The 23,651-nt window shown below is 36.5% G+C and overlaps 1 protein-coding gene across 1 annotated transcript in view; it reads left to right on the top strand.

Moving 5' to 3' along the window:
- LOC127617821 (MAM domain-containing glycosylphosphatidylinositol anchor protein 1-like) overlaps window positions 1–18,525 on the top strand; it is a 220,963-nt gene extending 202,438 nt beyond the window's left edge. The window contains exons 16-17 of the mRNA XM_052089915.1: window positions 7,782–7,912; window positions 18,409–18,525. Coding sequence (XP_051945875.1) covers window positions 7,782–7,912; window positions 18,409–18,525 — 248 coding nt within the window. The remainder of the gene's footprint in view (window positions 1–7,781; window positions 7,913–18,408) is intronic.
- The last annotated feature ends 5,126 nt before the right edge of the window (window positions 18,526–23,651 follow it).

A 23,651-nucleotide genomic window follows, 5' to 3' on the forward strand; every position in this document is an offset into this window, starting at 1 on the left:
GTAACTGCATTCCACTACAGTTACAATTTAGTAGTTGGTAATCAGAATATATTAACACTCAAAAAGTATATTCATTACTGAAGAAATTACTTTGCATTTTATTGTTATTTTAGAATTGTAAGTTTAGAGCATCAGATATTGTCAAACTTGATTAAATTGTTGTAATCCGCACACACACACACACACAAGACGAGACAGTCACAATGTCGATGGGAGACTGCTTTTATTAACAGCAAAAGTACAAACAAGGGCAAATCCAAATGAGAATGGTCAACGAGAGCGGGAGGTCGAAGCCGGGGAATCAGAATGGAGCAAAAGGGCAAATCTGGGAGAGAGTGGTCAACGAGAGCGGGAGGTCGAAGCCGGGAAACAGGATCAGAATAACGAGCTAGGGGAATACTGGAGCTGGCAAGCTAAGGGGTAACAATCACAAGGGAGTTATTAATGTGTACTAATGTGGTGACGGAGAGCGGGCTTGCGAGCCCGAGGAGGGAGACCTGCTAACGAGCATCAGAGCTCGAGGGAGCAAAACGAGCGTGCAAGCTCGAGGGAGTAAAACGAGCATGAGAGCTCGAGGGAGTAAAACGAGCGTGCGAGCTCGAGGGAGCAAAACGAGCGTGCAAGCTGGAGGGGGCGGAACGAGCGTGGAAGCTCGAGGGGGCGGAGCGAGGGAGCGGGGTGCGTGACAATTGTGCACATTTAGCTTTATGCTAAGCTAAAATGCAATGTTTAGCCCTTTTACATGCACCTGTTACCAGGCACGATTATATTTGAAGTCAAAACAAGTGAAAAAAAGATCTGTGAGAAAGGATAAATCAAAAGTATTTAGATTACATTACTGACCTTAAGTAAACTAACCGAATATGTTACAAATTACGTTTTACAGAGTGTATTATGTAATCTGTAATGGCATACATTTTAAAAATAACCCTACCAACCCTGGTGTTTTGTCACTCTCTACACGTGCTATTAGACGTTTCAGCCAGAGCAATACAATAGCATGTTCTGTTAGGCCACACGTTTATTAGGCTTGAAGTTCATTACAAAGGAGCTCAACAGCCAGTGTATCCATTAGAGTAGAAGTCAATCACAGCAGCAGTCCATTAGATCATTTCAACGTACGACCCTGCTCTCTGTTAACACTTGACAGCACTGGCTTGACAAGGTATTTTTTCAGTGTCTGTCATGGTTTAGTGACACACACACACATGCTTGGTCTTTATTTGATGGTGGACAAGAATGTATTGCCCATGTTTAAGCAGTTTGTACTGAGGAAATGTTCCCTGTTCAATATAAGTTAAGCTCAGTCGACAGCATTTCTGCCATTTATGTTGATTACCACAAAAAAAAAAAAAAAAAAAAAATTCTAATAATAAAATAAATAAATAAAACAAAAATACAAATTCTGGTTACATTAAGGCACTTATAATGGAAGTGAATGGGGCCAGTTCATAAACATTCAAATAAACTCTTTCAACTCTTTGACTCCTTTAAATGTATGCATGTTAACATAGTTTTATTGCGATTATATCAGGGATTTTTCAAGCATTATTACATTAACAAGATTAGAGGGTTTACTGGTGTTACATTGTCATTACTACAAAATTGTACACAAATGTGGTTAGCAAACCATTTTAGCACACTAAAATTATGTTACACATACAATATTTTCTTCTTGTGAATATACAAAATAAAAAGTGTTTATGGACTGGCCCCATTCACTGCCAATGTAAGTGCATTACTAACTGTTTTTAATAGATGAGGGACGAAATGTATATATATATATTATTGTTAATCAACATAGCTACAAATGCTGTCGATTGAGCTTAACTTGTATTGAACCCAAAACATTCCTTTAAAACTTACTGTATAAATATTTAAGGAAAAGATTCTCACTAAGCATCACAGGACATAGGAAAAAAGTTGGAAATGGTAAGGAGACGTAGTCAACAAGAAACCAAAAATTGAAATTCTGGCATTATTTACATTCCAAATCTGCATGACTTTCTGTCTTCTGTGGAACATGAAATGAGATGTTCAGCAGTATGTTACGCTTAGTCACCAAGCTGATCAACCAGCTTAAACCTGCCAAGACCAGCAAACTACTTAAGGCTGCTTTTAGCTGTTTTTATCAGCAGTGTTGCTACATTCAAGAAAGATAAAAGAGCAACGCGCAAGACACAAACACTGTACAGCACCAAAATAGCACCGTGTACCATCCTTAGTTTGAACCGTGCTCTGAAATTGCCTGCCACTGTCCAGCGTTCCTTCTCTGCTTCCATGTTCAGCTCATTATGAAGATGAATGAGTGTTTGGATGTATTCAACCTCTGTCAAGGTGAGCCAAGGTCCTCTCATGTTTGGATCTTTTGCTCTGTATGCCAGTGAATCTGTTACGGGTCTCTTTGGAACCTCCGGTCTTTAAAGCTTGTCCCCTATTTTTACACACATTATTTTCTTTTTTAAGGGTCGGTTAGCCATTTATATTTAGTGGTCTTCACATAAGGGTGATTTAATTTTTTTTTTTAATGTAAGTGCCTGCCGTATTGTTCACAAAGGTAACCTATGGTTTATGAGTTGAGTGTTTGTGATCACCTTAAAGATGCACTGGCACACAATATCTGTTTATTAATTACCCAGCGAGCACCTCTTCTGCATGAGTGGGGTCATTGAAAGTGGCAGACGCTTTCAACATAGGCTGCAATCTCATAGTGGCTTCACTGTTTTATGTACTATGGTGTTACCATGGTACCATGTCAAAAACATGGCTTATATCATAGTGTGTTTTAGTATATAAACTTCCAAGATGGTAATGGGATGGACAAGAACCAATAGCACTTAGGGTCAGAGTCATTGTGTTTGCACTCTTCAGAAGGTCAACCCATGAATTGCACACTCGTTGTTGTCTCTTTACATTACACTGGGATTAGAGTATTTTAACATTGCAAAATGTACTTAAGCTTTAATAGACACATAGATTTTTAAGACTCTTTAAATATTTGTGTAGCTGTGTCTAATGTTATGAGCTGATATTGTTCAGACAGCTGGATATGAGTTTATTACGATGTGGTTTGTACTGTGAGCGGGCCAATTTGTCACATTTGTTTGCTTTGTTAAAGCACCCCTTCTCCTTGTTATTAATTTATATTTGCTCTTCTTGAATAAGTAAAGATGTGAAACTTGGTTGGTTGGTCACATTTGCTTGTATCTTTTGCGTGCACATGTCACGAGGTTACAGTCTGCAGGTTAATGTTTGGAAATGTGTGTGTGTGTGTGTGTGGGTGGTGGGGGGCCATTTGACAATATTCAATATATTTTTATATATACATCTACATTTGCTATTTCATCCAAAGCAAATGAGGAATATGTCAAGCAATTTGTCAATGCACCATCACATATATTTAAACATTTGATCTAAAATGGTTTGATTTTAATTAAAAAAACAATTTTTATTCTAGAAACCATAATTTTTACCAAACAGTCCTTGAAGCCAAACAGTTACATTCACACTCACAAGCAGCACAGCCAAAGAATGAGAACTGCTCATTGAGGAGAAAGCACAACAGAATACAGGAATCTAGAGACGCAATTTTAAATGTTTTCACTACTTTTTTATTGGCAAAGCATCCTAAAAGTTCTGCGTTTATGACACTGAATACCAGTGAGATGCTTCAAACGTGTCCATCTGAGGCACGCACATGTACATAGAGCAGGAACGCAAGAACATGTACTGTAAGAACTGTACACATTGACGAACTCAAAACAGATTGCTGCCAACTGGCTTGTTCAATATGAGAGTAAAACAAACAATATATTAAGTTCTAAAGCCACTTTTTGTATTGTCTAATCAAGGCTTTATTCATGCAATTTTTATCAAACTGAATTTCAATTCCAACTGTATATTTATTATAGACCCTACATATTACATTTATAAATATTACAATTATTATTCATTTCGTATATAAATTATCATTATTTTGGGGCCTTTCTAAACAAATAATAATGTATGTGATTAATTGAGATTGATTTGATCAATTACTTTGCATATTTTAGTTTAAAATCGATTGACTGCCCTAATTTTAAACTAAAACTATTTAAAATATGAAAAACGGCACATAGAGAGTGGCACATCAGTGAACAATAAGGGATGACACAAAGATGTCATGAACTCAAATAAAAAAGTTTTGTATTGATACAACTGATTAAAGGAAATTAATCAAACTTACAAACTCAAATGCCATTTTTGCCACTAATTTACTCATCCTCATAGCATTACAGATATGTATGACTTTTTTTCTTCTTCAGAACACAAATTAAGATTTTTAAAAGAATACTTCAGCTCTGTTGGTCCATAAAATGCAAGTGAATGGGTGCCAACAATTTTGAAGCTGCAAAAAGCACATATTGCTATCATAAAAGTAATCCATACAACTCCAGTGGATTACATAATGTATTCTGAAGCTAAACGCTAGGTGTGTGTAAGAAATAGATCAATATTTAAAACCTTTTAACTATAAAATTTAGCTTCCACCCAGCTTGGTCACAAGGGTCGATATAACGCAGCCTCATGTGTGAGATAATTGTATTGGAAAGTTCACGCGAGAACTGACACGTGAAATACAGAAAAATACAGAAGTGCAGAGTTGTTTACAACAGAGGAGCATATATATATTCATACATAGATGCCTCATTCGGCTTGTTTGGAAACATCAACTGCGACGCCATCTTGGAACGGTCAACAAGGAGAGCTGTTTGAATTGGTTTGAATGCAAGTGAATGGCGGTGATGCCTCAGACCAAGCTCCTTGCTCAGACTGCTGCAAAAACTACTTTTGTGTTGAAACAGTATTGCGGTCCATAGTAACAGCTGCTAATAAGGGGTCTACATAAAATATCTATGCAGAGGAGGCTTTCGCGCTTAGGTCCCGCAAGAGGCAGTTTGAACTCCAGCCTTGTCAACAAGCTGGTAGGAAGTGAACATTTTATTAAAAAAGTTTAAAATATTCAACTATTTCCTACAAACACCTAGTGTTTCACTTCAGAAGACATTAATTAATCCACTGGAGTCACGTGAATTACTTTTACGATGGCTATATGTGCTTTTTGGAGCTTAAAAAAATTGGCACCCATTCACATGCATTGTGAGGACCAACAGAGCTGTTTCTTCCAAAAAAATGTGTTTGTGTTCTGCTGAAGCAAGACAGTTGTACAGAGTAAATGATAAGATCATTTTCATTTTTAGGTGAACTGTCTGACATGAGCTCCCTACTCAAGAAGGGAAAAAAATTGTTGATTCAAAGTTCTGAAACAATTAATTTAATTGGACAGTTTGAAAAGATTCAGAGCAATTCATCTAACATAATGCTGTTTTACTAAAAATAGTCTAATGAGATGCTCTTTAGGAAAGCGAATGAGCAATTAGTCCATTAAATTCAGTGCAATACTTACGATGTTGCTTAATTCTATTCTATAATGCCAGCAAAGCATTGTGAATATATCTCCCAGGCCCTGTGTGTCTGTGTTTTAATGTTTAATGGCTTTGTACCAGTTCTTAATTTGAGTCACTACAAAAGTGTGTCCTCGCTCTTTTTCTCTCTCTGTCTATTTTTCTTTCTATGCTCACTGTCCCAGAGTGCAACTGAATTATATATATTGGTTTCCCTTAAGCACAAAGACAGAGTAAAAATTTAATGCATGAGTCATAAAGGTGCCACATGGCCTCATTGCCTTCCATCAAAGCCTTTCTCTCATCTCGGACAAGTGTGTGTGTTCAGTGTCTGTGACAGCTAATCTTATAAGTGACTTTCATAATAAGCACACTAAGCCACATTTAATCAGTGTTTACGATGCCTCTGTTTTATTGTCTATGCTTTTTGCACACAAAAATGGCGAACTCCAATCTGAATGGCTTTCGAGAATTTCCTGGGGTGTGGTTGCACAGGTTTCTTCTCAGGAAGCACTACTATAGTCGCTGAATTTGATAACGTTAGTTAACAGGGTATTAGAACTTTATATTCCAATTTTGATTTATTTCTTTATTTTGATTTTTTTATGAAATTAATTATTATAAATATATATATAAAAATAAACATTTTCCTTTTATGGTATTTTATTCAGTATTGTTTGCACATTTTAGACATAATTCATGAAACACAAGCAGACATTATTTCTTTGTGATTTTTTGTAAAACAATTCTAATATAAAATGTGACATTTTACTATTGATTTACATACATTTTTTCTGCTCTGTTGATATATATTTTCAGAAAATATTGTCTTAGGGTGTGTTCACACTTGTTGTTTGGTTCTCTTGGTCCTCTTGGACCAAAAAAGAAAATTATACATTTAGTCCTGGTTCGCTTAGCGTTCACACTGGCATTTTTAACATCGAACCTAACCTTACAAAACCAAAGGCATCAGGAAAAAGTCACAACCTGCTTGGACAACTTTTATGACGTATATTTTCTGACGGAACTTGCCGATCATCCAAAACAATGCTGGCTGCTGGGCAAAATGTGCTCGTTATATTTATATTTGTATATATGGTGGTATTTTTACCAGCTGAGAACAAACGAGCTAATAAAGTGTAAAGGAGTCAAATTCAGTGCCAGGAATTCCTCCGTTGCACACACAAAGGAAGATATGCTGCAAGGACAGCTGACGGCGGTTCCAACGCCTGTACCGAACTGTAATGGCAACATAGCTCCTATGATGAGAAGAACCAGGTATGCTTGAGGTCAATATTAGGCAAATTGCTTCCTGTTTTTGGTCCGTTTAGACGTCTTTGGTCCAAGTTGCGTTCATATATCAATCGAACCGCACCAGATTTCATTTGGAAGTGGGCCGAGACCCATTTTTCAGGCAGTCTCGGTCCGCTTGTGTGGTGCGCACCAAGGTTCGGTGACAGTTGTTCAATCGAACCAAACCTGCCAAGTGTGAACAAACCCTTAATTATTGTGTGTTTGATTTCACCAATTGTATGTTTCTCAAAATGTAAATTCCAAAATCTACTGACAACCTTGACAATGGGTGATAAACATTTTGCATCTCATTCACAAAACACCAGCAGAACGAATATATGTGTGAATTGTTCTGTGTTAATATTGTGCAAAATAATATATCATTTTATATTTATATTTTGTCATAATTTATTTGTCCTAATTTATTTATATGTATTATGCATGAAATGTAAGTGCAGCGTACTTCTAGCGGGAAGACTAACAGCTGTACATCATCGTACCATTAGCTGGGTAATTCCTAGCCAATCACATGTGAGCCATTGCTTTATAAGTCTGCTTACAATATCACATTGCTGTTTCAGTGTGCTAACACGGCAACCTCCACCACCCCACCACCACCAGTTGAGTCCCGTCCTGAATGGGGTGGACTCCTTGCCCCTGCTTCCGAACTTCGGCAGGCTATGACGGTTCCGAGTACAAATTCTTCGGACCGCCAGATGGGGCCTACGCCAAAGAGAGACATTACATTTCTGTTTTATATTCTTCAAATAAATGTCATCTTGAATTTCACTTAAGTCTGGGAGTCTTCCTGATAGAAGTATGTGTATACACTATAATTGTCATCTGCTATTTTGCATTAAAAACATTTGTTATCGTTTTTGGCCTGATAAGGCTGCACAGTGGACCAAACTTTATGCTGATGGTCAAAGTCTGGCTCTCTGAGACTATACTCACACCAAAATTGGTGAACTATGTCAAAGGTGATCATTTAGGTTGGGATAATGTCACTCACATAGTTCTGCTCTTTTGTCTGTCTGCCTGAAGGAACACTAAATGTTCTGATGAGGGTGAAGAGTATAGCCATTGTGGATTCTGCCATCTGGACACTGTCTGGACACCAGGGTCCGGAATGGAGGAAGGCAGATTCTGTGATCTATCCAAGTGGACCCTTCCAGGTATGACTGTAGGGTACATACTGTATGTGTGAGAGTTTAAAACAGTCTCTCAAGTTGTGAGACAAAGGATCACAAAACTTGATGGACTAAAAATAAAAAGCACATTAAAAGATTATTAGATAAAGATGATTGAAAGTGAACCGTCAAGAGATAACGTGAAGCACCACTGAACCTGTATGCGGGTTCTACAGCAGGTTCTTCTGCGCTTGGTTCTACAGATGTGTGTCAACATTATCAATCCTAAACATCATTGAAATAGTTTGTTCTCCCTTTAATGATCATCTGTACAAACACCTGGCTCCTGCACTGGCTCCTGTGAGCAAATGCACAATATTTGCATTATTACAATTATAATTATAATGACAATAACTACTTGCTGAGCTACCCAGGCCCCCTGAGAAATTAACTTTTTTAGCTGCATGTGTGTGTGTGTGTATATACAATATACTATATGTACACTGGCGGCCAAAAGTTTGGAATAATGTACAGCGTTTGCGGTTTTGGAGGAAATTGGTTCCTTTATTAACCAAGGTGGCATTCAACTGATCACAAAGTATAGTCAGGACATTACTGATCTAAAAACAGCACCATCACTATTTGAAAAAAGTTATATTTGATCAAATCTAGACAGGCCCCATTTCTAGCAGCCATCACTCCAACACCTTATCCTTGAGTAATCATGCTAAATTGCTAATTTGTTACTAGAAAATCACTTGCCATTATATCAAACACAGTTGAAAGCTATTTGGTTTGTTACAGAAATAATTACAAAGAAAAAGCCACTTTTGAAACAGAAAAAGTAAAATAAAAGGTTAGAGTGGGCAAAGAAACACAGACATTGGAAAACAGATCATTGGAAAAGAGTGTTATGGATTTTAACCCCATTGAGCTTTTGTGGGATCAGCTAGACCGTAAGGTGCAGGAGAAGTGCCCGACAAGAGAGTCACATCTATGACAAGTGCTACAGGAAGTGTGGGGTGAAATGTCACTGAGTGTCTGTAAAAACTAAAAGCTAGAATGCCAAGGATCTGCAAAACTGTCATTCCTGCACGTCTTTGAAGTAGTTTAAGAAGTTCTGAAAATATGTTTCAAATTATAATAGTAATTTTTCATGTTATTAATTTCCTGACTATACATTGTGATCAGTGTAATGTCACCTTGGTGATTAAAAGTACCAATTTCTTACCATAAGAGCAAAATTGGTACATTATTCCAATATATATATATATATATATATATATATATATATATATATATATATATATATATATACTGTATATCATAGGCATTGCTAGACCCTTTTTAGGAGGGCTTCAGCCCCCCTAAAATTCTGTGACTTTGCAATCAGAACACAAGAGTTTTAAACAGCTGCAGCCGCAATGCTGCACTTATTTTAATTGTGAAGCACATTGGTGGCTTATCCAACCTGTAAAGACTGAATGTAGCGAGAGTGTGGAGTGTGGGCTGTGAAAGAGCATATCATTCGTTTGACCCACTAAAAGAATATACCAATGTAATTCATGAACGAGCGACGAGCGAGCATCAGCATCTTTTGGCAAAGCGAAGGAGAGGAGGCATGTTGCTCGCTTTGTTCAGTAATCTCAATTAACGAGGAGAGAAAGGGGCTGGATTAATTAAGAGTACAAGTGACTAAGGACATTACAATGACATCGAGACATAATAAAAAAATAGCTTTTAGCCTATACTATGTTGGCTTTTATGTATACCTTGATGGCCATGCACAGCAGTTCACAAACTGTTGTTGTAATTTGCGGCCGAGGAAAATGCTTATGATATTTAAACACTGATAAAGTCTATTAGTAGACAAGCTGATTTAAATAAAGTTTAATTAGACTTCTTTTGGTCATGAACAACTCTGTGCTTTATAAATGGTTTAATGACCCAAAACACATGAAAGAATTTCACATTTGTTGCCACCTGGCGTAAAAGTGTGATTTACATGAATGTTTATTAAATTAATAAGTGATCAAATCTGAACTAATTTTTATATTCTGTATATACTGAATATTTATATAAATAATATATTTATGACATACAGAAGAAAAAACATTATCTGGAGTTAATTCACTGTACTACAAAACTAAATTTGACATTTATTGTAATAATAGGTTTTTCTGGTGTTTGATAGACCTTTGATCTATAGAGGATGAAAATTATTGGTTTTCTATAATAAACACAATTTTCTTTAAATTTGTTAACAAAAGGAGACTAAAACATGTATGTATGTATGTGTATATACATATATATATATATATATATATATATATATATATATATATATATATATATATATATATATATACTGTGTATGGTTCTTTAAACGGTTTCAGTTTTTATAAGTTTATTAGTGTTTGATATATAAAATGTCAATATTGTCAATGCATATTAGCTGGGTATCTTGAATGATGTAAACACAGTAAAAAAAAACAACACTATCTATAATAAAGAGTGGAATACATAACATGTGCACATCTATTAGTGTCATTGGATGCTGAACCCCCTAAGATTTAAATCCTAGAATCGCCCCTGCTGCATATACAGTTTATGTACAGTATGTGTGTGTGTGTGTGTATATATATATATATATATATATATATATATATATATATATATATATATATATATATATATATATCAAGCTATTTATTTTTTTAGCTATATTGCCCAACTCAATTGGGCAGGCGCAATATGTCTTCATGTGTCTGTGTGTGGTTATAGGGGTCTTTAGGGATGTGATTGTGGAAGTGCTGAGTCGTGCTCTACTCTTCTCGTCTGGACTTGTGTTTCTGCTGAGTTGCGCTATCAGTACAGCAGCTACAAAGACCGTGAGACACTTTAGTGCACATCACAGAGGAGCAAAGATGCTGGAGAGAGAAAAATTTTAAAAGCTTGAAGAGCAGGGCTGAAAATGGGGGAATTATAAAGTAAAGAAAATACTGACAGAATGGTAAAAAGGGATAAAAATGAAGAAAGCTAATTTAGAAAAAAAAACTGTCAACCATCCAACTAAAGTACTGCTATAAAACTGCATGAAATGTGTTCGAAAAAGCATTGAACTTCCGTAATTTGATGAATTTCAGTTGAAACAGGACATTTAAAGGGAAATTATTTATGGCAAGTCTTGATCCATCAGCATTTGGCTGGATCGTGAAAAGTAAGCTATGGTATTATTGGTTAATATTAATAAATCAACAGAAAAGAAAACTGGTTTCAGAAGCAGAGAAAGTTATACAATTTTGATCAAACATTATATAAAAAAGCTTCCTGTCTTGGGAGATCGGCTGACCAGCTAAAGCAGTTGAACACCAACTTTGCCAGGCTTGGAAACCAGCTAGGACCAGCAAAGCAGCTAAGGCTCAGTTTAAGCTACTTTCCCTTTTTTTTCTCAGCATGGCAGGCTCAAATCTTTTAAAAAAAAAAAAGCCCTTATCTTCTGATTCCACTCAGCAATTCAGTGTACTTGACACATTGAAGAGGTATATAGATCCACACTTCTCCTCTCTTTCTCATCCAGGCCCCAGTTGGCCTCCATCAATCGATGCTAAAGACCAGTCCCGACGTTCTTGGACATTATGAGTTGACAAGTCTGACAGGCAGCCGTGTTTTTCTCCCATCTATTTGTTTGCTCTCTCCTATACTCTTATTTATTCCTCCATTGACTTTTGCTGTGTGCATCGACTGGCTGCAGAGTCTTGCTGAGACGAATTAGCTTCATTTTCCAAAAGAATCTCACAGAGAAAGTAAGTCAGTGTCTTTGCAGCATTTCATGCGGTGTTTCGTCCATCGCTAAGCTTGATGGGACACTGTGAGATCATGTAGAATGAAACCAGTGTTACTTTATCCAATAGCTTTACTCAACTGAGTGAATCCATAACATGAGCGACATGTTTGAGGTTAATCTGAGCCGGACTGATAGTCCAGATGTTTGTACAGAGATCTAACAGACCGCACAACATTTAAGATGCTCAAGAGGAAAGTTTAGAGAAGATATGTTGAGAGGGGTTGGAAACAAATAGAATCTGGTTCTTAGTCAAGATTGTTTGAATTTGAAAAAAAAAAAAGAAAATGAGACATTCAGTTCTATTAGTGGTCCTTGAACATCTGCATTCTTCCACCGATACAGACTTTATTTATTCAGTAGAAGACTGAATATTTTTTATTGTTGATAATAGAATTTAAGGATGGAAATGACAGTGATGGAACATTTTAAACATAAAAAAGGTAAACTCATTTATCTAATAGGCTAATTACATAGTTCATAGTATGTATTCTAAATACACATAATTTAATAGCATTTTCACACTTTTTGCATATATTGGCCCAATAATAAATCCTGCTCAAGTGATAATTACCTTGATTTTTCTTAGTTTTTTCAAACATTACTTGTCTCATACAGTATATCATCTCAAGCATGCTCTTCACTGACACTTTTATGGACTTGGTACTCTAACTTTTGAAAAAACTTTATGAGGGGCAAAATATTTTGGTGTGGTGTAAATAATGCCACAACTGTGGGACAGTCATCATTTTTGAAAAGTTGATAATTAAATGGATATTTCTTTAAATCATTAAATAATATCACAATACATTTTGAAATAGTTTATTTCACTCTTTTTTTAGGATATCATATTTTATAATAATCTGTATTTTTACAATGTATTTGAATTATTTAATACAGGGGTACTCATCTTTGGAAATCTGGGGGCTGTAAAGCAGGATCCCTTTAGCCTCGAGGGCTGCACCCTTTTTTTTTTATAGCCAAATTCTAATGTATATATTTATTTAAATAATTAAAACAATAATACTTTAATTAATTTTTTGTATTAATGAGGCAAGTAGACAATGCTAAATATGCTAATTAATACATTGTTGACATGTATTTAACATAAAAAAAACTTGAAAAATGATGGTTCTTAAAAAAATACAATTTTTATATAAATTAAAATAATGCTCATATTTGTTGTCTTTTTTTATTTTTATACGCATGCATGTACGCACGCACGCACGCACACACACACTTGCACGCACGCGCACGCAAACGCACACACACACACACACATGTTGGTCTACCTATCACTATGAGGACTTTCCATTGATATAATGATTTTTATACTGTTCAAACTATAGATTCTATCCCCTAAACCTAATACAACCCCTAAACCTAACCCTCACAAAAAACTTTCTACATTTTTACATTTTCGATAAAACATCGTTTAATATGTTTTTTAAGCTATTTAAATTACGGAGACACTAGAAATGTCCTCATAAACCACATTTATAGCATAATACCCTTGTAATGAATTGTTGTAATGAAAGATAAAGGTTCTAATTACGGTCAAATCATCCTTATATTCCTTGAAATTCCCATCTATATTGGTAGGTTTTATATTCATGTTTATCTTAGTGCATCAGGGCTCAGATTAATGGCCGTCTGGTTTGATTTAACCTTTTAGAAAGAACACATGTAGGTATGATTGAATTTAGTTGTATTTTGTTCTTGAGCAGTTATTAGTTCAGTGTTTGTACTTTACACATACTTCAATAGCAGACTGGAAGCTCGAGGCAAGATTTTATTTCTTTCCCTTTAATTTGTTATCTTACTTACACAAAAGCTGCTGAAGATACAGCTTTGGCTACTCGTACACATTTTGTTTCTGCTCCACTGGTGAATGTTTGATTGCTCCCCATCTTTAACTTGGTAACAAATGGCAATTAAGGCCAGTTGGCACTAAATGTTGGAAATGCCCAGTGCAGCTGTTCTCTTTTATAGAGCTCTTAAATGCCACCTGCCTGGTATAAGCCTGTTTAACACAAATATAAATGCTTACGACCATAATCGCAGTGAAATACAATTTATCTAATGTTTAGATACAATTTCAAGTTTACATCCTTTGGTTTTGTAGCATTTAATTTCCCCCCTTTAAGTCAGCTTCTAATGTCAGTTAAGGTTTATTTGCATCAAGAACTGGGATCATTTAGTTTTACGAGGCCATTTTCCACCTGCTCTCTGACCCCTAGATTTATAAATCTGACTGGTGCTGTTCAAAGCCATGTGAAAGATATCAGCAGGGAAACAATATGATGAAAAAAGCACAGCAGTTTTACAAAGGAAGAGTTCAGGGACCAAGGGAGGGCTGGGTATTATCTATGCTTAATTATGATTTTCTGAAAAGATGGAATAAAAGAAGAGTCAAGAAAAGCATCCACTCAGCAGAGTGCTGATCCATTTTCACACAGCTCCGCTTTTCTCTTTATCCTCTTTATCACTGGCTCCGCTATTCTCCTCTCATAGTGGAGCTCTCAGCTCTTTGTCATGTTTGTTATCCATTAACCTCTCCTCGTTGTGATCTCGAGATATCAACATTCTCACCTCTCGCCTCTTTTATAGTGTTGCTCTCGAATGTGGTTGGATGATGAATATAGTGGACTACGTCTCTACTACAGCAAACTCACTTACTTTACTGGCACTTTTTAAAGGACTAGTTCCCCCCCAAACATAAAACATTGTCCCATATGATTGAACATTCACAAATGAGACTTCCATCGCTCTCTCCAGATACCTAGAAAGGCAATGCCAGTGCCGCCTAGACACCTCAGATAATTGTTTCTTTCTCTCTTTCTGCTGGCATCTAAGCTGATGTATGAGGAGTGAATGGATTGTCATGCCCGTAATGAGCTCAACCCACTAAAGTGAACTGTGCTCTGCCTGTTAGAAGCAGCGATTTGCATTAATTACCAGAGAAATACGTTAGTGTCGCCTCACCTACCAATAACAGCTACAACCTTATGTGGTGATTTGTTGTTTATTTATATTTCATTGTGTATATTGTTTGTTTGCTTTGAGTTGGTGCCCTTTGTGCTTGTTTTAATGTATACAGTGACCTTGCGAGCCAGTTGTAATGCATATATATTCAGGCGTGCAAGTATTCGGATACAGAGCGGTACTTGACATTCTCCTGATGATGTCGTGTCACACAGTGTCCACCGTGGCCCCTGCAGCCAATTAGCACTGCGTGAGAGACTGTTTTACCCACACGCAAGACAAATCAAATTACCGTCTGCCCTCAAACCTTTATTGTGTCCATCCTTTCACAACTCCTTTCCCCTGTTATTTATTCAGCAGAGTCACTCATTCAAGAGCCTGGGGTAATTCCTTGAGTGGGTATATGTTGATGAAAGTACAGGGATCAATTGTGTGTACTAAGCTGTTCTATCTTCACCTGAGGTCAACAGGTTGAACCGTCTGTCTGTCTCGGTAATAGAGCATTCTCGAATTTGGTTTAAGCTAAGGGCCTTACAACGCAACACATCTGAATACAATCTATGCACCAGGGATGTGCACCATTCAGAATTGAATTTAGAATCCTTTTTAAATTGAAATAGGGTTGAATAGAATGCAAATTTAAGGTTTGAATTGGAATTTGATTACCCATACAATCATATAGATGATATTAATAATCAATGTTTGGAATGGCACCCATAGAAATATATATTCACGTATATACAGTACATATCAACGTTGAGCACTTTTAGCAATGCGTGGATTTCTAGAAAGTCACATTCTGAATAATAGTTCCCCTTCTGTCACTCACTCGACGTTGTGTCAAATGTAGTGACACGAGGGGTCTTTCTTGAGAGCCTTGCATACCTCTGAACTTGAGAAAAGGCCAATGAGAAATTGGCAGACAGAATTTGCATGTCTCGCCCCCGGACATACGGTATAAAGGGAAGCGTGCGTCTGTCAGTAAGATTTTTTCTTCAGAGCCGAGCGGTTGTGCAGCAGCAAGCTGAGTCTCACTACTGTTCCACTCACCTCTATCAGAGCATTGCTCCCATGATAGTCATGTTGCCTGTTCACCCCTTAGGGGTGCTGGGAACCTAAGGTCTGTATATGACACTTTTTTCTGGGGGTCTTGGGGAGGGTTACGTGCAGCCGATACAGTTGCTTCTAGCACTCAGTAGCTTGCTTGCACCTGTGTCAGCAGTTCACGTAACACGGTCTAGTGCATGGCGTTTTTAAATGGGACCCCTTGTGTCACTACATTCGACACAACGTCGAGTGAGTGACAGAAGGGGAACGTCATGGTTACTATTGTAACCTCCGTTCCTTGATGGAGGGAACAAGACGTTGTGTCCCCCTTGCAACGACCTACCACTGTAATCGGCCGTACCATATTCTCGGCTCCTCGGTGCAAAAACCAGACTGACAGATGCACGCCCGCTTCCCTTTATACCCGTATGTCCAGGGGCGGAACATGCAAATTCTGTCTGACAATTTCTCATTGGCCTTTTCTGAAGTTTTGAGGTACTCGAGGCTCTCAAGAAAGACCCCTTGTGTCACTACATTCGACACAACGTCTCATTCCCTCCATTAGGGAACGGAGGTTACGACAGTAACCATGATGTTTTCATTTGTCTATTAACAATGTCCAACAGTGTAGCCTGTCCATGCATCAGAGGAGATGTACAAAAAGTACTTTTTGTCAATGTTTCTGAATGTCATGAAAACCCCACCACAGTGTTCTTCAAAATTATAGCTTTATTGGAAATGACGAATATTATTCTGCTTACAAGTTATGTTTACCTTGTATTTACTCTTTAAAACTTCTTTTCTTTTTCTTAAAACTTCTCGTGTCTCATATTTAGTTTTAAGCATCCTCTTTTCTGATACTTTTGACAGCTTGGTTAACAAGTACACTAACTTTTGAAAAAACTTGGCAAAATTGTTTGGTGTGATGGATGCCACAATTGTGGGACGGTTGTTAATTTTCACTCAAGAAATATTGAAATGGTTTGCTTATTTCAGTCTTTGTTTAGATTATCAGTTTTGAACATGTTTTGTATTATTTACATAAAGAATTTTCATAGTTTAATATTAAAAATGTAATTCTGAATTATGAAGTCCTGGTAAAAAGTTTCCAATAAATGTTTAATGAGACAATAATAATAATAATAATAATAATAAACTCCAGAATTATTATTATTATAACATTGAGTGCTGTGTTAATTATTTTGACCATTTTAAACAGAAATGTGAATACATAGGCGTAACTAGTCAAAATTAATGATGCATTTATGTTGGATTGCATTTATGAATGGATTATTTATGTTTTGTTCCATGGTACTAATGAACTAATTAAATAATTTCTACCATTACACGGCACATACCGCCATACCACCTGGCTAGTTAACTCTTAATTCGTTGAATTAATAAATTCAGTGAACAAATAAAGGCTATAACGCATCACAATCAGACATTCAGGATGCATACAATTTTATGTGTCCATAAAGGTTTTCAAAAACTTTTAGCAAAACAAATGTAGAATAAAGAGCTATTCAACAAAATGTCAGAATGTGAAATGTATTAAAATCCATTGTCAAGGTGCTGTGGGTGAATGAAATGTGGCTTGAATACCTATGTTCTTATTTGCTCATTTTTACATTTCAATTGCTTGTTAGTTGACCAGCTGAGGCTTAGTTTTGGTGCTGTGTGTGAGTGTGTGTATGTTGGGGTATACTTATGAGACTGAATGTGGGCTCTGACATGGATCTGATTAGGTCCCAGCAGTGTGCTTTACAGTCGGTATAATTAAGCTGTCAGTCAAATGCAGGTTACACTGGGAGGAATTAAACACAAGCAAAGGGTGTGGGAGGAACCTTCTTATAATGACTTAATAGAGTAACTCTTTTATCACGTGGAGTGGTGGTGGCGTAGTGGGCTAAAGCGCTGAGCTGGTAATCAGAAGGTTGCTGGTTCGATCCCCACGGCCACCACCGTTGTGTCCTTGAGCAAGGCACTTAACTCCAGGTTGCTCCAGGGGGATTGTCCCTGTAATAAGGGCTCTGTAAGTTGCTTTGGATAAAAGCGTCTGCCAAATGCATAAATGTAAATGTAAATCACTAACACATACAGTATTTGAGTTTAATATATTAACAGATTTATTTTGTTCTTTAAATAGGCTGAACTGTACATAAATGAGTTCTAATAATAATCCCAATTATTGTATTTATGAGTTGAGCGGACTTGTATGCCACCATAAACTTTGGATTTTCTTTTAAGACCAGACCAGTTTTGGAGCATGACAATAAGGAATCATGAATAAAGAACATTTTTAATTTGTTTGACCAGTGCTAAAATGCTTCCTCTCTATGTAGAAAATTAAAAAAGAGAGAAAGAAATATACATTTGCCCAGAGTCCAATTTGTTTCAGCCCAAATCACTTGAGCACACATCATATCATAATTACAACTTCAAACTCGTAAGAAGGAACTTCCTAGGTGAATTTGAAGGCAGTATGTGTTTCAATATATTTGTCTGTTTGTGTGTGTGTGTGTGTGTGTGTGTTTGGTGGGAAAAGAAGAAATATGACCTGATAAATGTCTGTTTTATTGGACTAGTGTGGGTTTAGTGTGGATGGAAAGCTTAAACGTGTCACGGGCGAGACGGCTCTCTAACTCCTGCTTGTCTTTGTCAGGTGGTATTTGAAGGTATCCGTGGAAACGGCTTTGAGGGAGACATTGCTATTGATGACGTTTCTGTTACCAAGGGGAAATGCAAACAGCAGGATAACGTGGACAAAACAGGTCTGTAATATCCACAACACACCTTTACACAAAAATAGATGAGGTTTTAGCCATAATATAATCAACTACATATATATTTTCATGCACTGCAGATGTAGGTGACAAAAAGCCAGCCTGTGTGCTGATCATTTTTTATTACAGAAACATAAAGCAAAGGTAAAGACAAACATATGCAACGCATTAGAACCTGTGTATGATGAAACAACATTAAAGTAGTCATTTCAAAAATGAAAATACTGTAATTGTGTACTCACACTCATGTCATTCCAAACCTATATGGATATCTAATGCTGAACACAAAAGGAGAAACGTTTATGAAAATCCCAGTCCGTTTATTCAATATAATGAAGAACTTGCATTTTTGAATATCTGCCACTGTGAATAAGCTGTTGTCATAGAAGTGCAACAGATATCAATATATTCACTTTGTTTTTGTTGTTGTTTTTTTTATTGTTTACCACCGGAACTTATCATGTTGCTTACGGAAACTTGGAATATGGCACATGATTCACATGAACTATATCACAATACTTTTGGGTGCTTTTAAGCTCTGAAGTGAGTAACGTTAAGTTCACGTGAGAAAAAAATAAATAAAACATTATATATATATATATAATTATTATTATTGTTTTTTAACATAAAAAAAGAAAGTCCAAATGGTTTGGAATGGCATGGAAAATTGAGTAAATTATGACAGAATTTTCAACACAATTAAAAAAGACATTGCTGGAATATATATTTTTCCAAGGAAAATATTTTTTTCCATTTATTTATTTATTTTTTGGAAAATTGTCTGGAGTTTTTATAGCATAAAAATATTAAAATGGTCCATATGACTCGTGCGCTATATTCCAAGCCTTCTGAAATATTACGGAAGCATTGGGAGAGAAACAGACCGATATTAAAGTCATTATTCATCGACAATCTTCTCCTATTGAGTTAAGTAGTTTCATTTCTGAAAAATGAATAAATTAAAAAATTTAATTATTGAAAATTTGATTTATTGAAAATAATATTTATCTCATGAGCTGATAAAAGCAACAAGGAGAGTTAGGGTAGATGTCAAGATTTGCAATGAATAATGACGTAAATTTCTATCTGTTTATCACACTAAGCTATTTAAAAATTGCACGATAAAAAAAGTTACCAGTACATTCTAACTAACACCTACTTTTTTGTTCCATGGAAGAAAGAAAGTCCTATGGGTTTGGATCAACACGAAGGATAAGTAAATAATGATAGAATTTTCCTTTTTGGGTGAATTATTCCTTTAACTGCATTAAAACAGGAAGGTTGTGGACATTAAATGGCCGGTAGTTAGATGTGCCAAGACTGAGATGCAATGAACTCATGCGAGCAGTGTTGGTGATGGCAGAGAGATCTCTCCTGTGCAGACTGCTACGTATATGGCAGCTGGCGTCTCCTCACCTCGTGAAGCATTTTGATGTCATGGCAGGGCTCAGATCTCATCCTGAATGCTGATCTTTGCACAGGATGGGTATGAATGCATGCACACAGACAGAAAAAGGCCCAGTGCCAGACTCTGTGTGTGTGTGTGTGTGTGTGTGTGTGTGTGTGTGTGTGTGTGTGTGTGTGTGTGTGTGTGTGTGTGTGTGTGTGTGTGTGTGTGTGTGTGTGAGAGAGAGAGAGAGAGAGACAGAGGGCGGCTGTCCAGAGCATCATCCTCCTGAATATTTTTGGGGGCCACTGTATGTGGATTGGATATATTATTGCACAAGTATGTATATAGGAATAATAAACTGTGAAAGACAAGAATGAATGGAATATTACACAGTTGTACTGTAACTGAATCAAGGCCAATTAAACAATGATACACTCACAATTGTGTGAGATTCCTTCAGATTTTTTAATTTCCAGCATCAGACCTTAATACAAAAATAGTTCATAAAAAATATGGAAAACGACAGGTTTATCACAGCAATCTGTCCTTTAAAATGACCTCACATGCACAATGCTGTGTGTACATCAGTATAGTCTGATATAGAATCATTTTCCTTACAAAAGATTTCAATTTTCGTCAAGTTTTCAGGCCACAGCAAGTTGATTTTGATAAATGAAAGGCCTGACCTTCTTGCTCTGAATGAAATGGCAGAACCCTTACTCTTACTGGGTACATTTAATGAACACTCGTGAAGAACATTTCTATAGTTCACCCCATAATCAAAAGAAAGAAATAATAAATTCTATTTAGCTTGAAATGAATCGTAGAAAACATTCTATGTCTTAGGTCAGTGTGGATCACTAATTTATTTTAAGAATGTGAAATGTCAGAATAATAGTAGATAGAATGATTTATTTCAGCTTTTATTTCTTTCATCACTTTCCCAGTGGGTCAGAAGTTTATATACTTTTTGTTAGTATTTGGTAGCATTGCCTTTAAATTGTTTAACTTGGGTCAAACTTTTTGGGGAGCCTTCCATAAGCTTCTAACAATAAGTTGCTGGACTTTTTTCCCATTCCTCCAGACAGAACTGGTGTAACTGAGTCAGGTTTGTAGGCCTCCATGCTCACACTTGCTTTTTCAGTTCTGCCCACAAATGTTCTATCGGATTGAGGTCAGGGCTTTGTGATGGCCACTCCAATACCTTGACTTTGTTGTCCTTAAGCCATTTTGCCACAACTTTGGAGGTATGCTTGAGGTCATTGTCCATTTGGAAGACCCATGTGACTGAGCTTTACCTTCCTTGCTTCAATATATCAACATAATTTTCCATCCTTATGATGCCATTAATTTTGTGAAGTGCACCAGTCCCTCCTGCAGCAAAGCACCCCCACAACGTGCTGCCACCCCCATGCTTCACAGTCGGGATGGTGTTCTTCGGCTTGCAAGCCTCACCCTTTTTCCTCCAAACATAATGATGGTCATTATGGTGAAACAGTTCAGTTTTTGTTTCATCAGACCAGAGGACATTTATCCAAAAAAGTAAGATCTTTGTCCCCACGTGGACTTGCAAACTGTAGTCTGGCTTTGATGGTTTTGGAGCAGTGGCTTCTTCTTTGCTGAGCAGCCTTTCAGGTTATCTGACTCGAAATAGGTTTTACTGTGGATATAGATACTTGTCTACCTGTTTCCTACAGAATTTCCTGTACGGATGTGTGTGTAAATATATACATACAGTATATGAGTGTGTATTTATTTTTATATGTGTATAGATATGTTAGCATTAGTGTAATGATAATAAACAAAGGAATGTTATTTTTAAATGCAGGTAAAAAAGGTATTTTGTTTATTTTAAGTGTATAAATCATGGTAGCACACAACCTTTAGTTTATGCTGATTATATAAAGGACAAAAAAAAGAAAGAAAAAAGAGAATTAAATAAAGAATTAAAATGATAATGCCACACACATTATGATAATGACAAGTTAGGATGAAAATGTGCTTAATTATGATGAAAATAATGTCATGATATAATATAATATAAATATTTTTTTGTTTTTTTATTTTATTAAAACTAACCCCTGGGATATGACAAACACACACAGAGTTAAGACTACTGTTATAACACACACACTTACAAGGCAAGTGAGGCCCACACAGTTAAACCTGTCCATGCGACCCACAGGTGCTGAGATCTGCTTACACACAGTAAAGTGCACAGCAATCTGAGCACCACGGCAGAGCAAAAGAGCCAAAGTAATGATTAAGATCAGTTATTCTGAAAGCACACTCTCAGAGAACTTCCCAGTTCAGTACTTTTTATTTTTTTGAAATACTTGTTGATGTTTGTGCTGTTGTTTTCCCACCAAAATTAATGTCACTTCCTGGAGGATGATGTAATTAAGAAACTGGCTTTTGTTAGTTTAAGGGTTATTACAAAAGACTAGCAGGATGGAAATTTATATTAAAATGGTTGTTCAGCCAAAAAAAATTAATTCTCTCATTACTCACCCTCATGGCATCCCAGCTGGGTATGACTTTCTTTCATCTACTGAACACAAGCAAATATTTTAAGAAGAATATATCAGCTCTGTTGGTCCACACAATGCAAGTGAATTTTAAAAATTCAAAAAGCACATAAATGCAGCATCAAATTTAATACATACGACTCTAGTGGTTAAATCAATGTCTTCAGAATCAATATGATAGGTGTGGATGAGAAACAGATCAATATTGAAGTCCTTTTTTACTATCAATCTCCACTTTTACTTTCTTTTGTTTTTGGCGATTCACATTATTTGTTCCTATCGCCACCTACTGGGCAAGGAGGAGAATAATAAAAAAATAAATAAAAAAAACCCTGTTCAAAATGTATCTGTTTCTCACCCACACCTATCATATAGATTCCGAAGACATGGATTAATCCACCGGAGTCATATGGATTGCTTTTATGCTGCCCTCGTGTGCTTTTTGGAGTTTGAAAATGTTGATACCCATTCACTTGAGTTGAATGGACCTACAGAGCTGAAATATTCTTCGACAAATGTTCATTTGTGTTCTGCAGAAGACAGAAAGTTATACACATCTGGGATAGCTTGAGGGTACTGAAGCAATTCAATATCCCAAGAAAACATCATTATTGAATATTCTCAATAAATTTCCAGTTTTTCACTTGAGAAGTTAATACTAAGCACTCGGGGACATGACCAAAATCACAACTCAAAACATAGTAGTGAAATTATTTAAAATTGACTCCATGTTCTCTTGTATCATTGTGATTTAAGAAAACGAACTAATATGATTTCCATTTTTGAAAATGTTTAATATGGTATCATATATTCATAAGACATAGATGATGGAGACATGGAATGTACTGCACACTAGCAATGACCCTCCTCATCTCTTTGGCTTTTTTCGGCACTGCCCATGGGAGCTCAAGCATAAGCCGTTCTTTAGAGATGAATGATGATTGGCTCTGACTTCCCATGTGTTACTGTGTCTCCATAAATCACACTATGACTGGAATGTGGCTGTAGGGCATAAAGAGTGGGAAGAATGGAGAGAAAGAGAGAGAGAGAGAGAGAGAGAGAGAGAGAGAGAGAGAGAGAGAGAGAGAGAGTGCAAGAACAATTTGAAATGGAGGTGACCTGTTGATATATGAAATTTGTTTTTTGGACAACTTAAGGCAGGGTTCCCACAGTCATGGAATTGTGATTGTTAGGCCTGGAAAAG

The sequence above is a fragment of the Xyrauchen texanus genome, chromosome 24, assembly GCF_025860055.1.
Source record: "Xyrauchen texanus isolate HMW12.3.18 chromosome 24, RBS_HiC_50CHRs, whole genome shotgun sequence".
In the NCBI taxonomy this organism is placed as follows: domain Eukaryota; kingdom Metazoa; phylum Chordata; class Actinopteri; order Cypriniformes; family Catostomidae; genus Xyrauchen; species Xyrauchen texanus.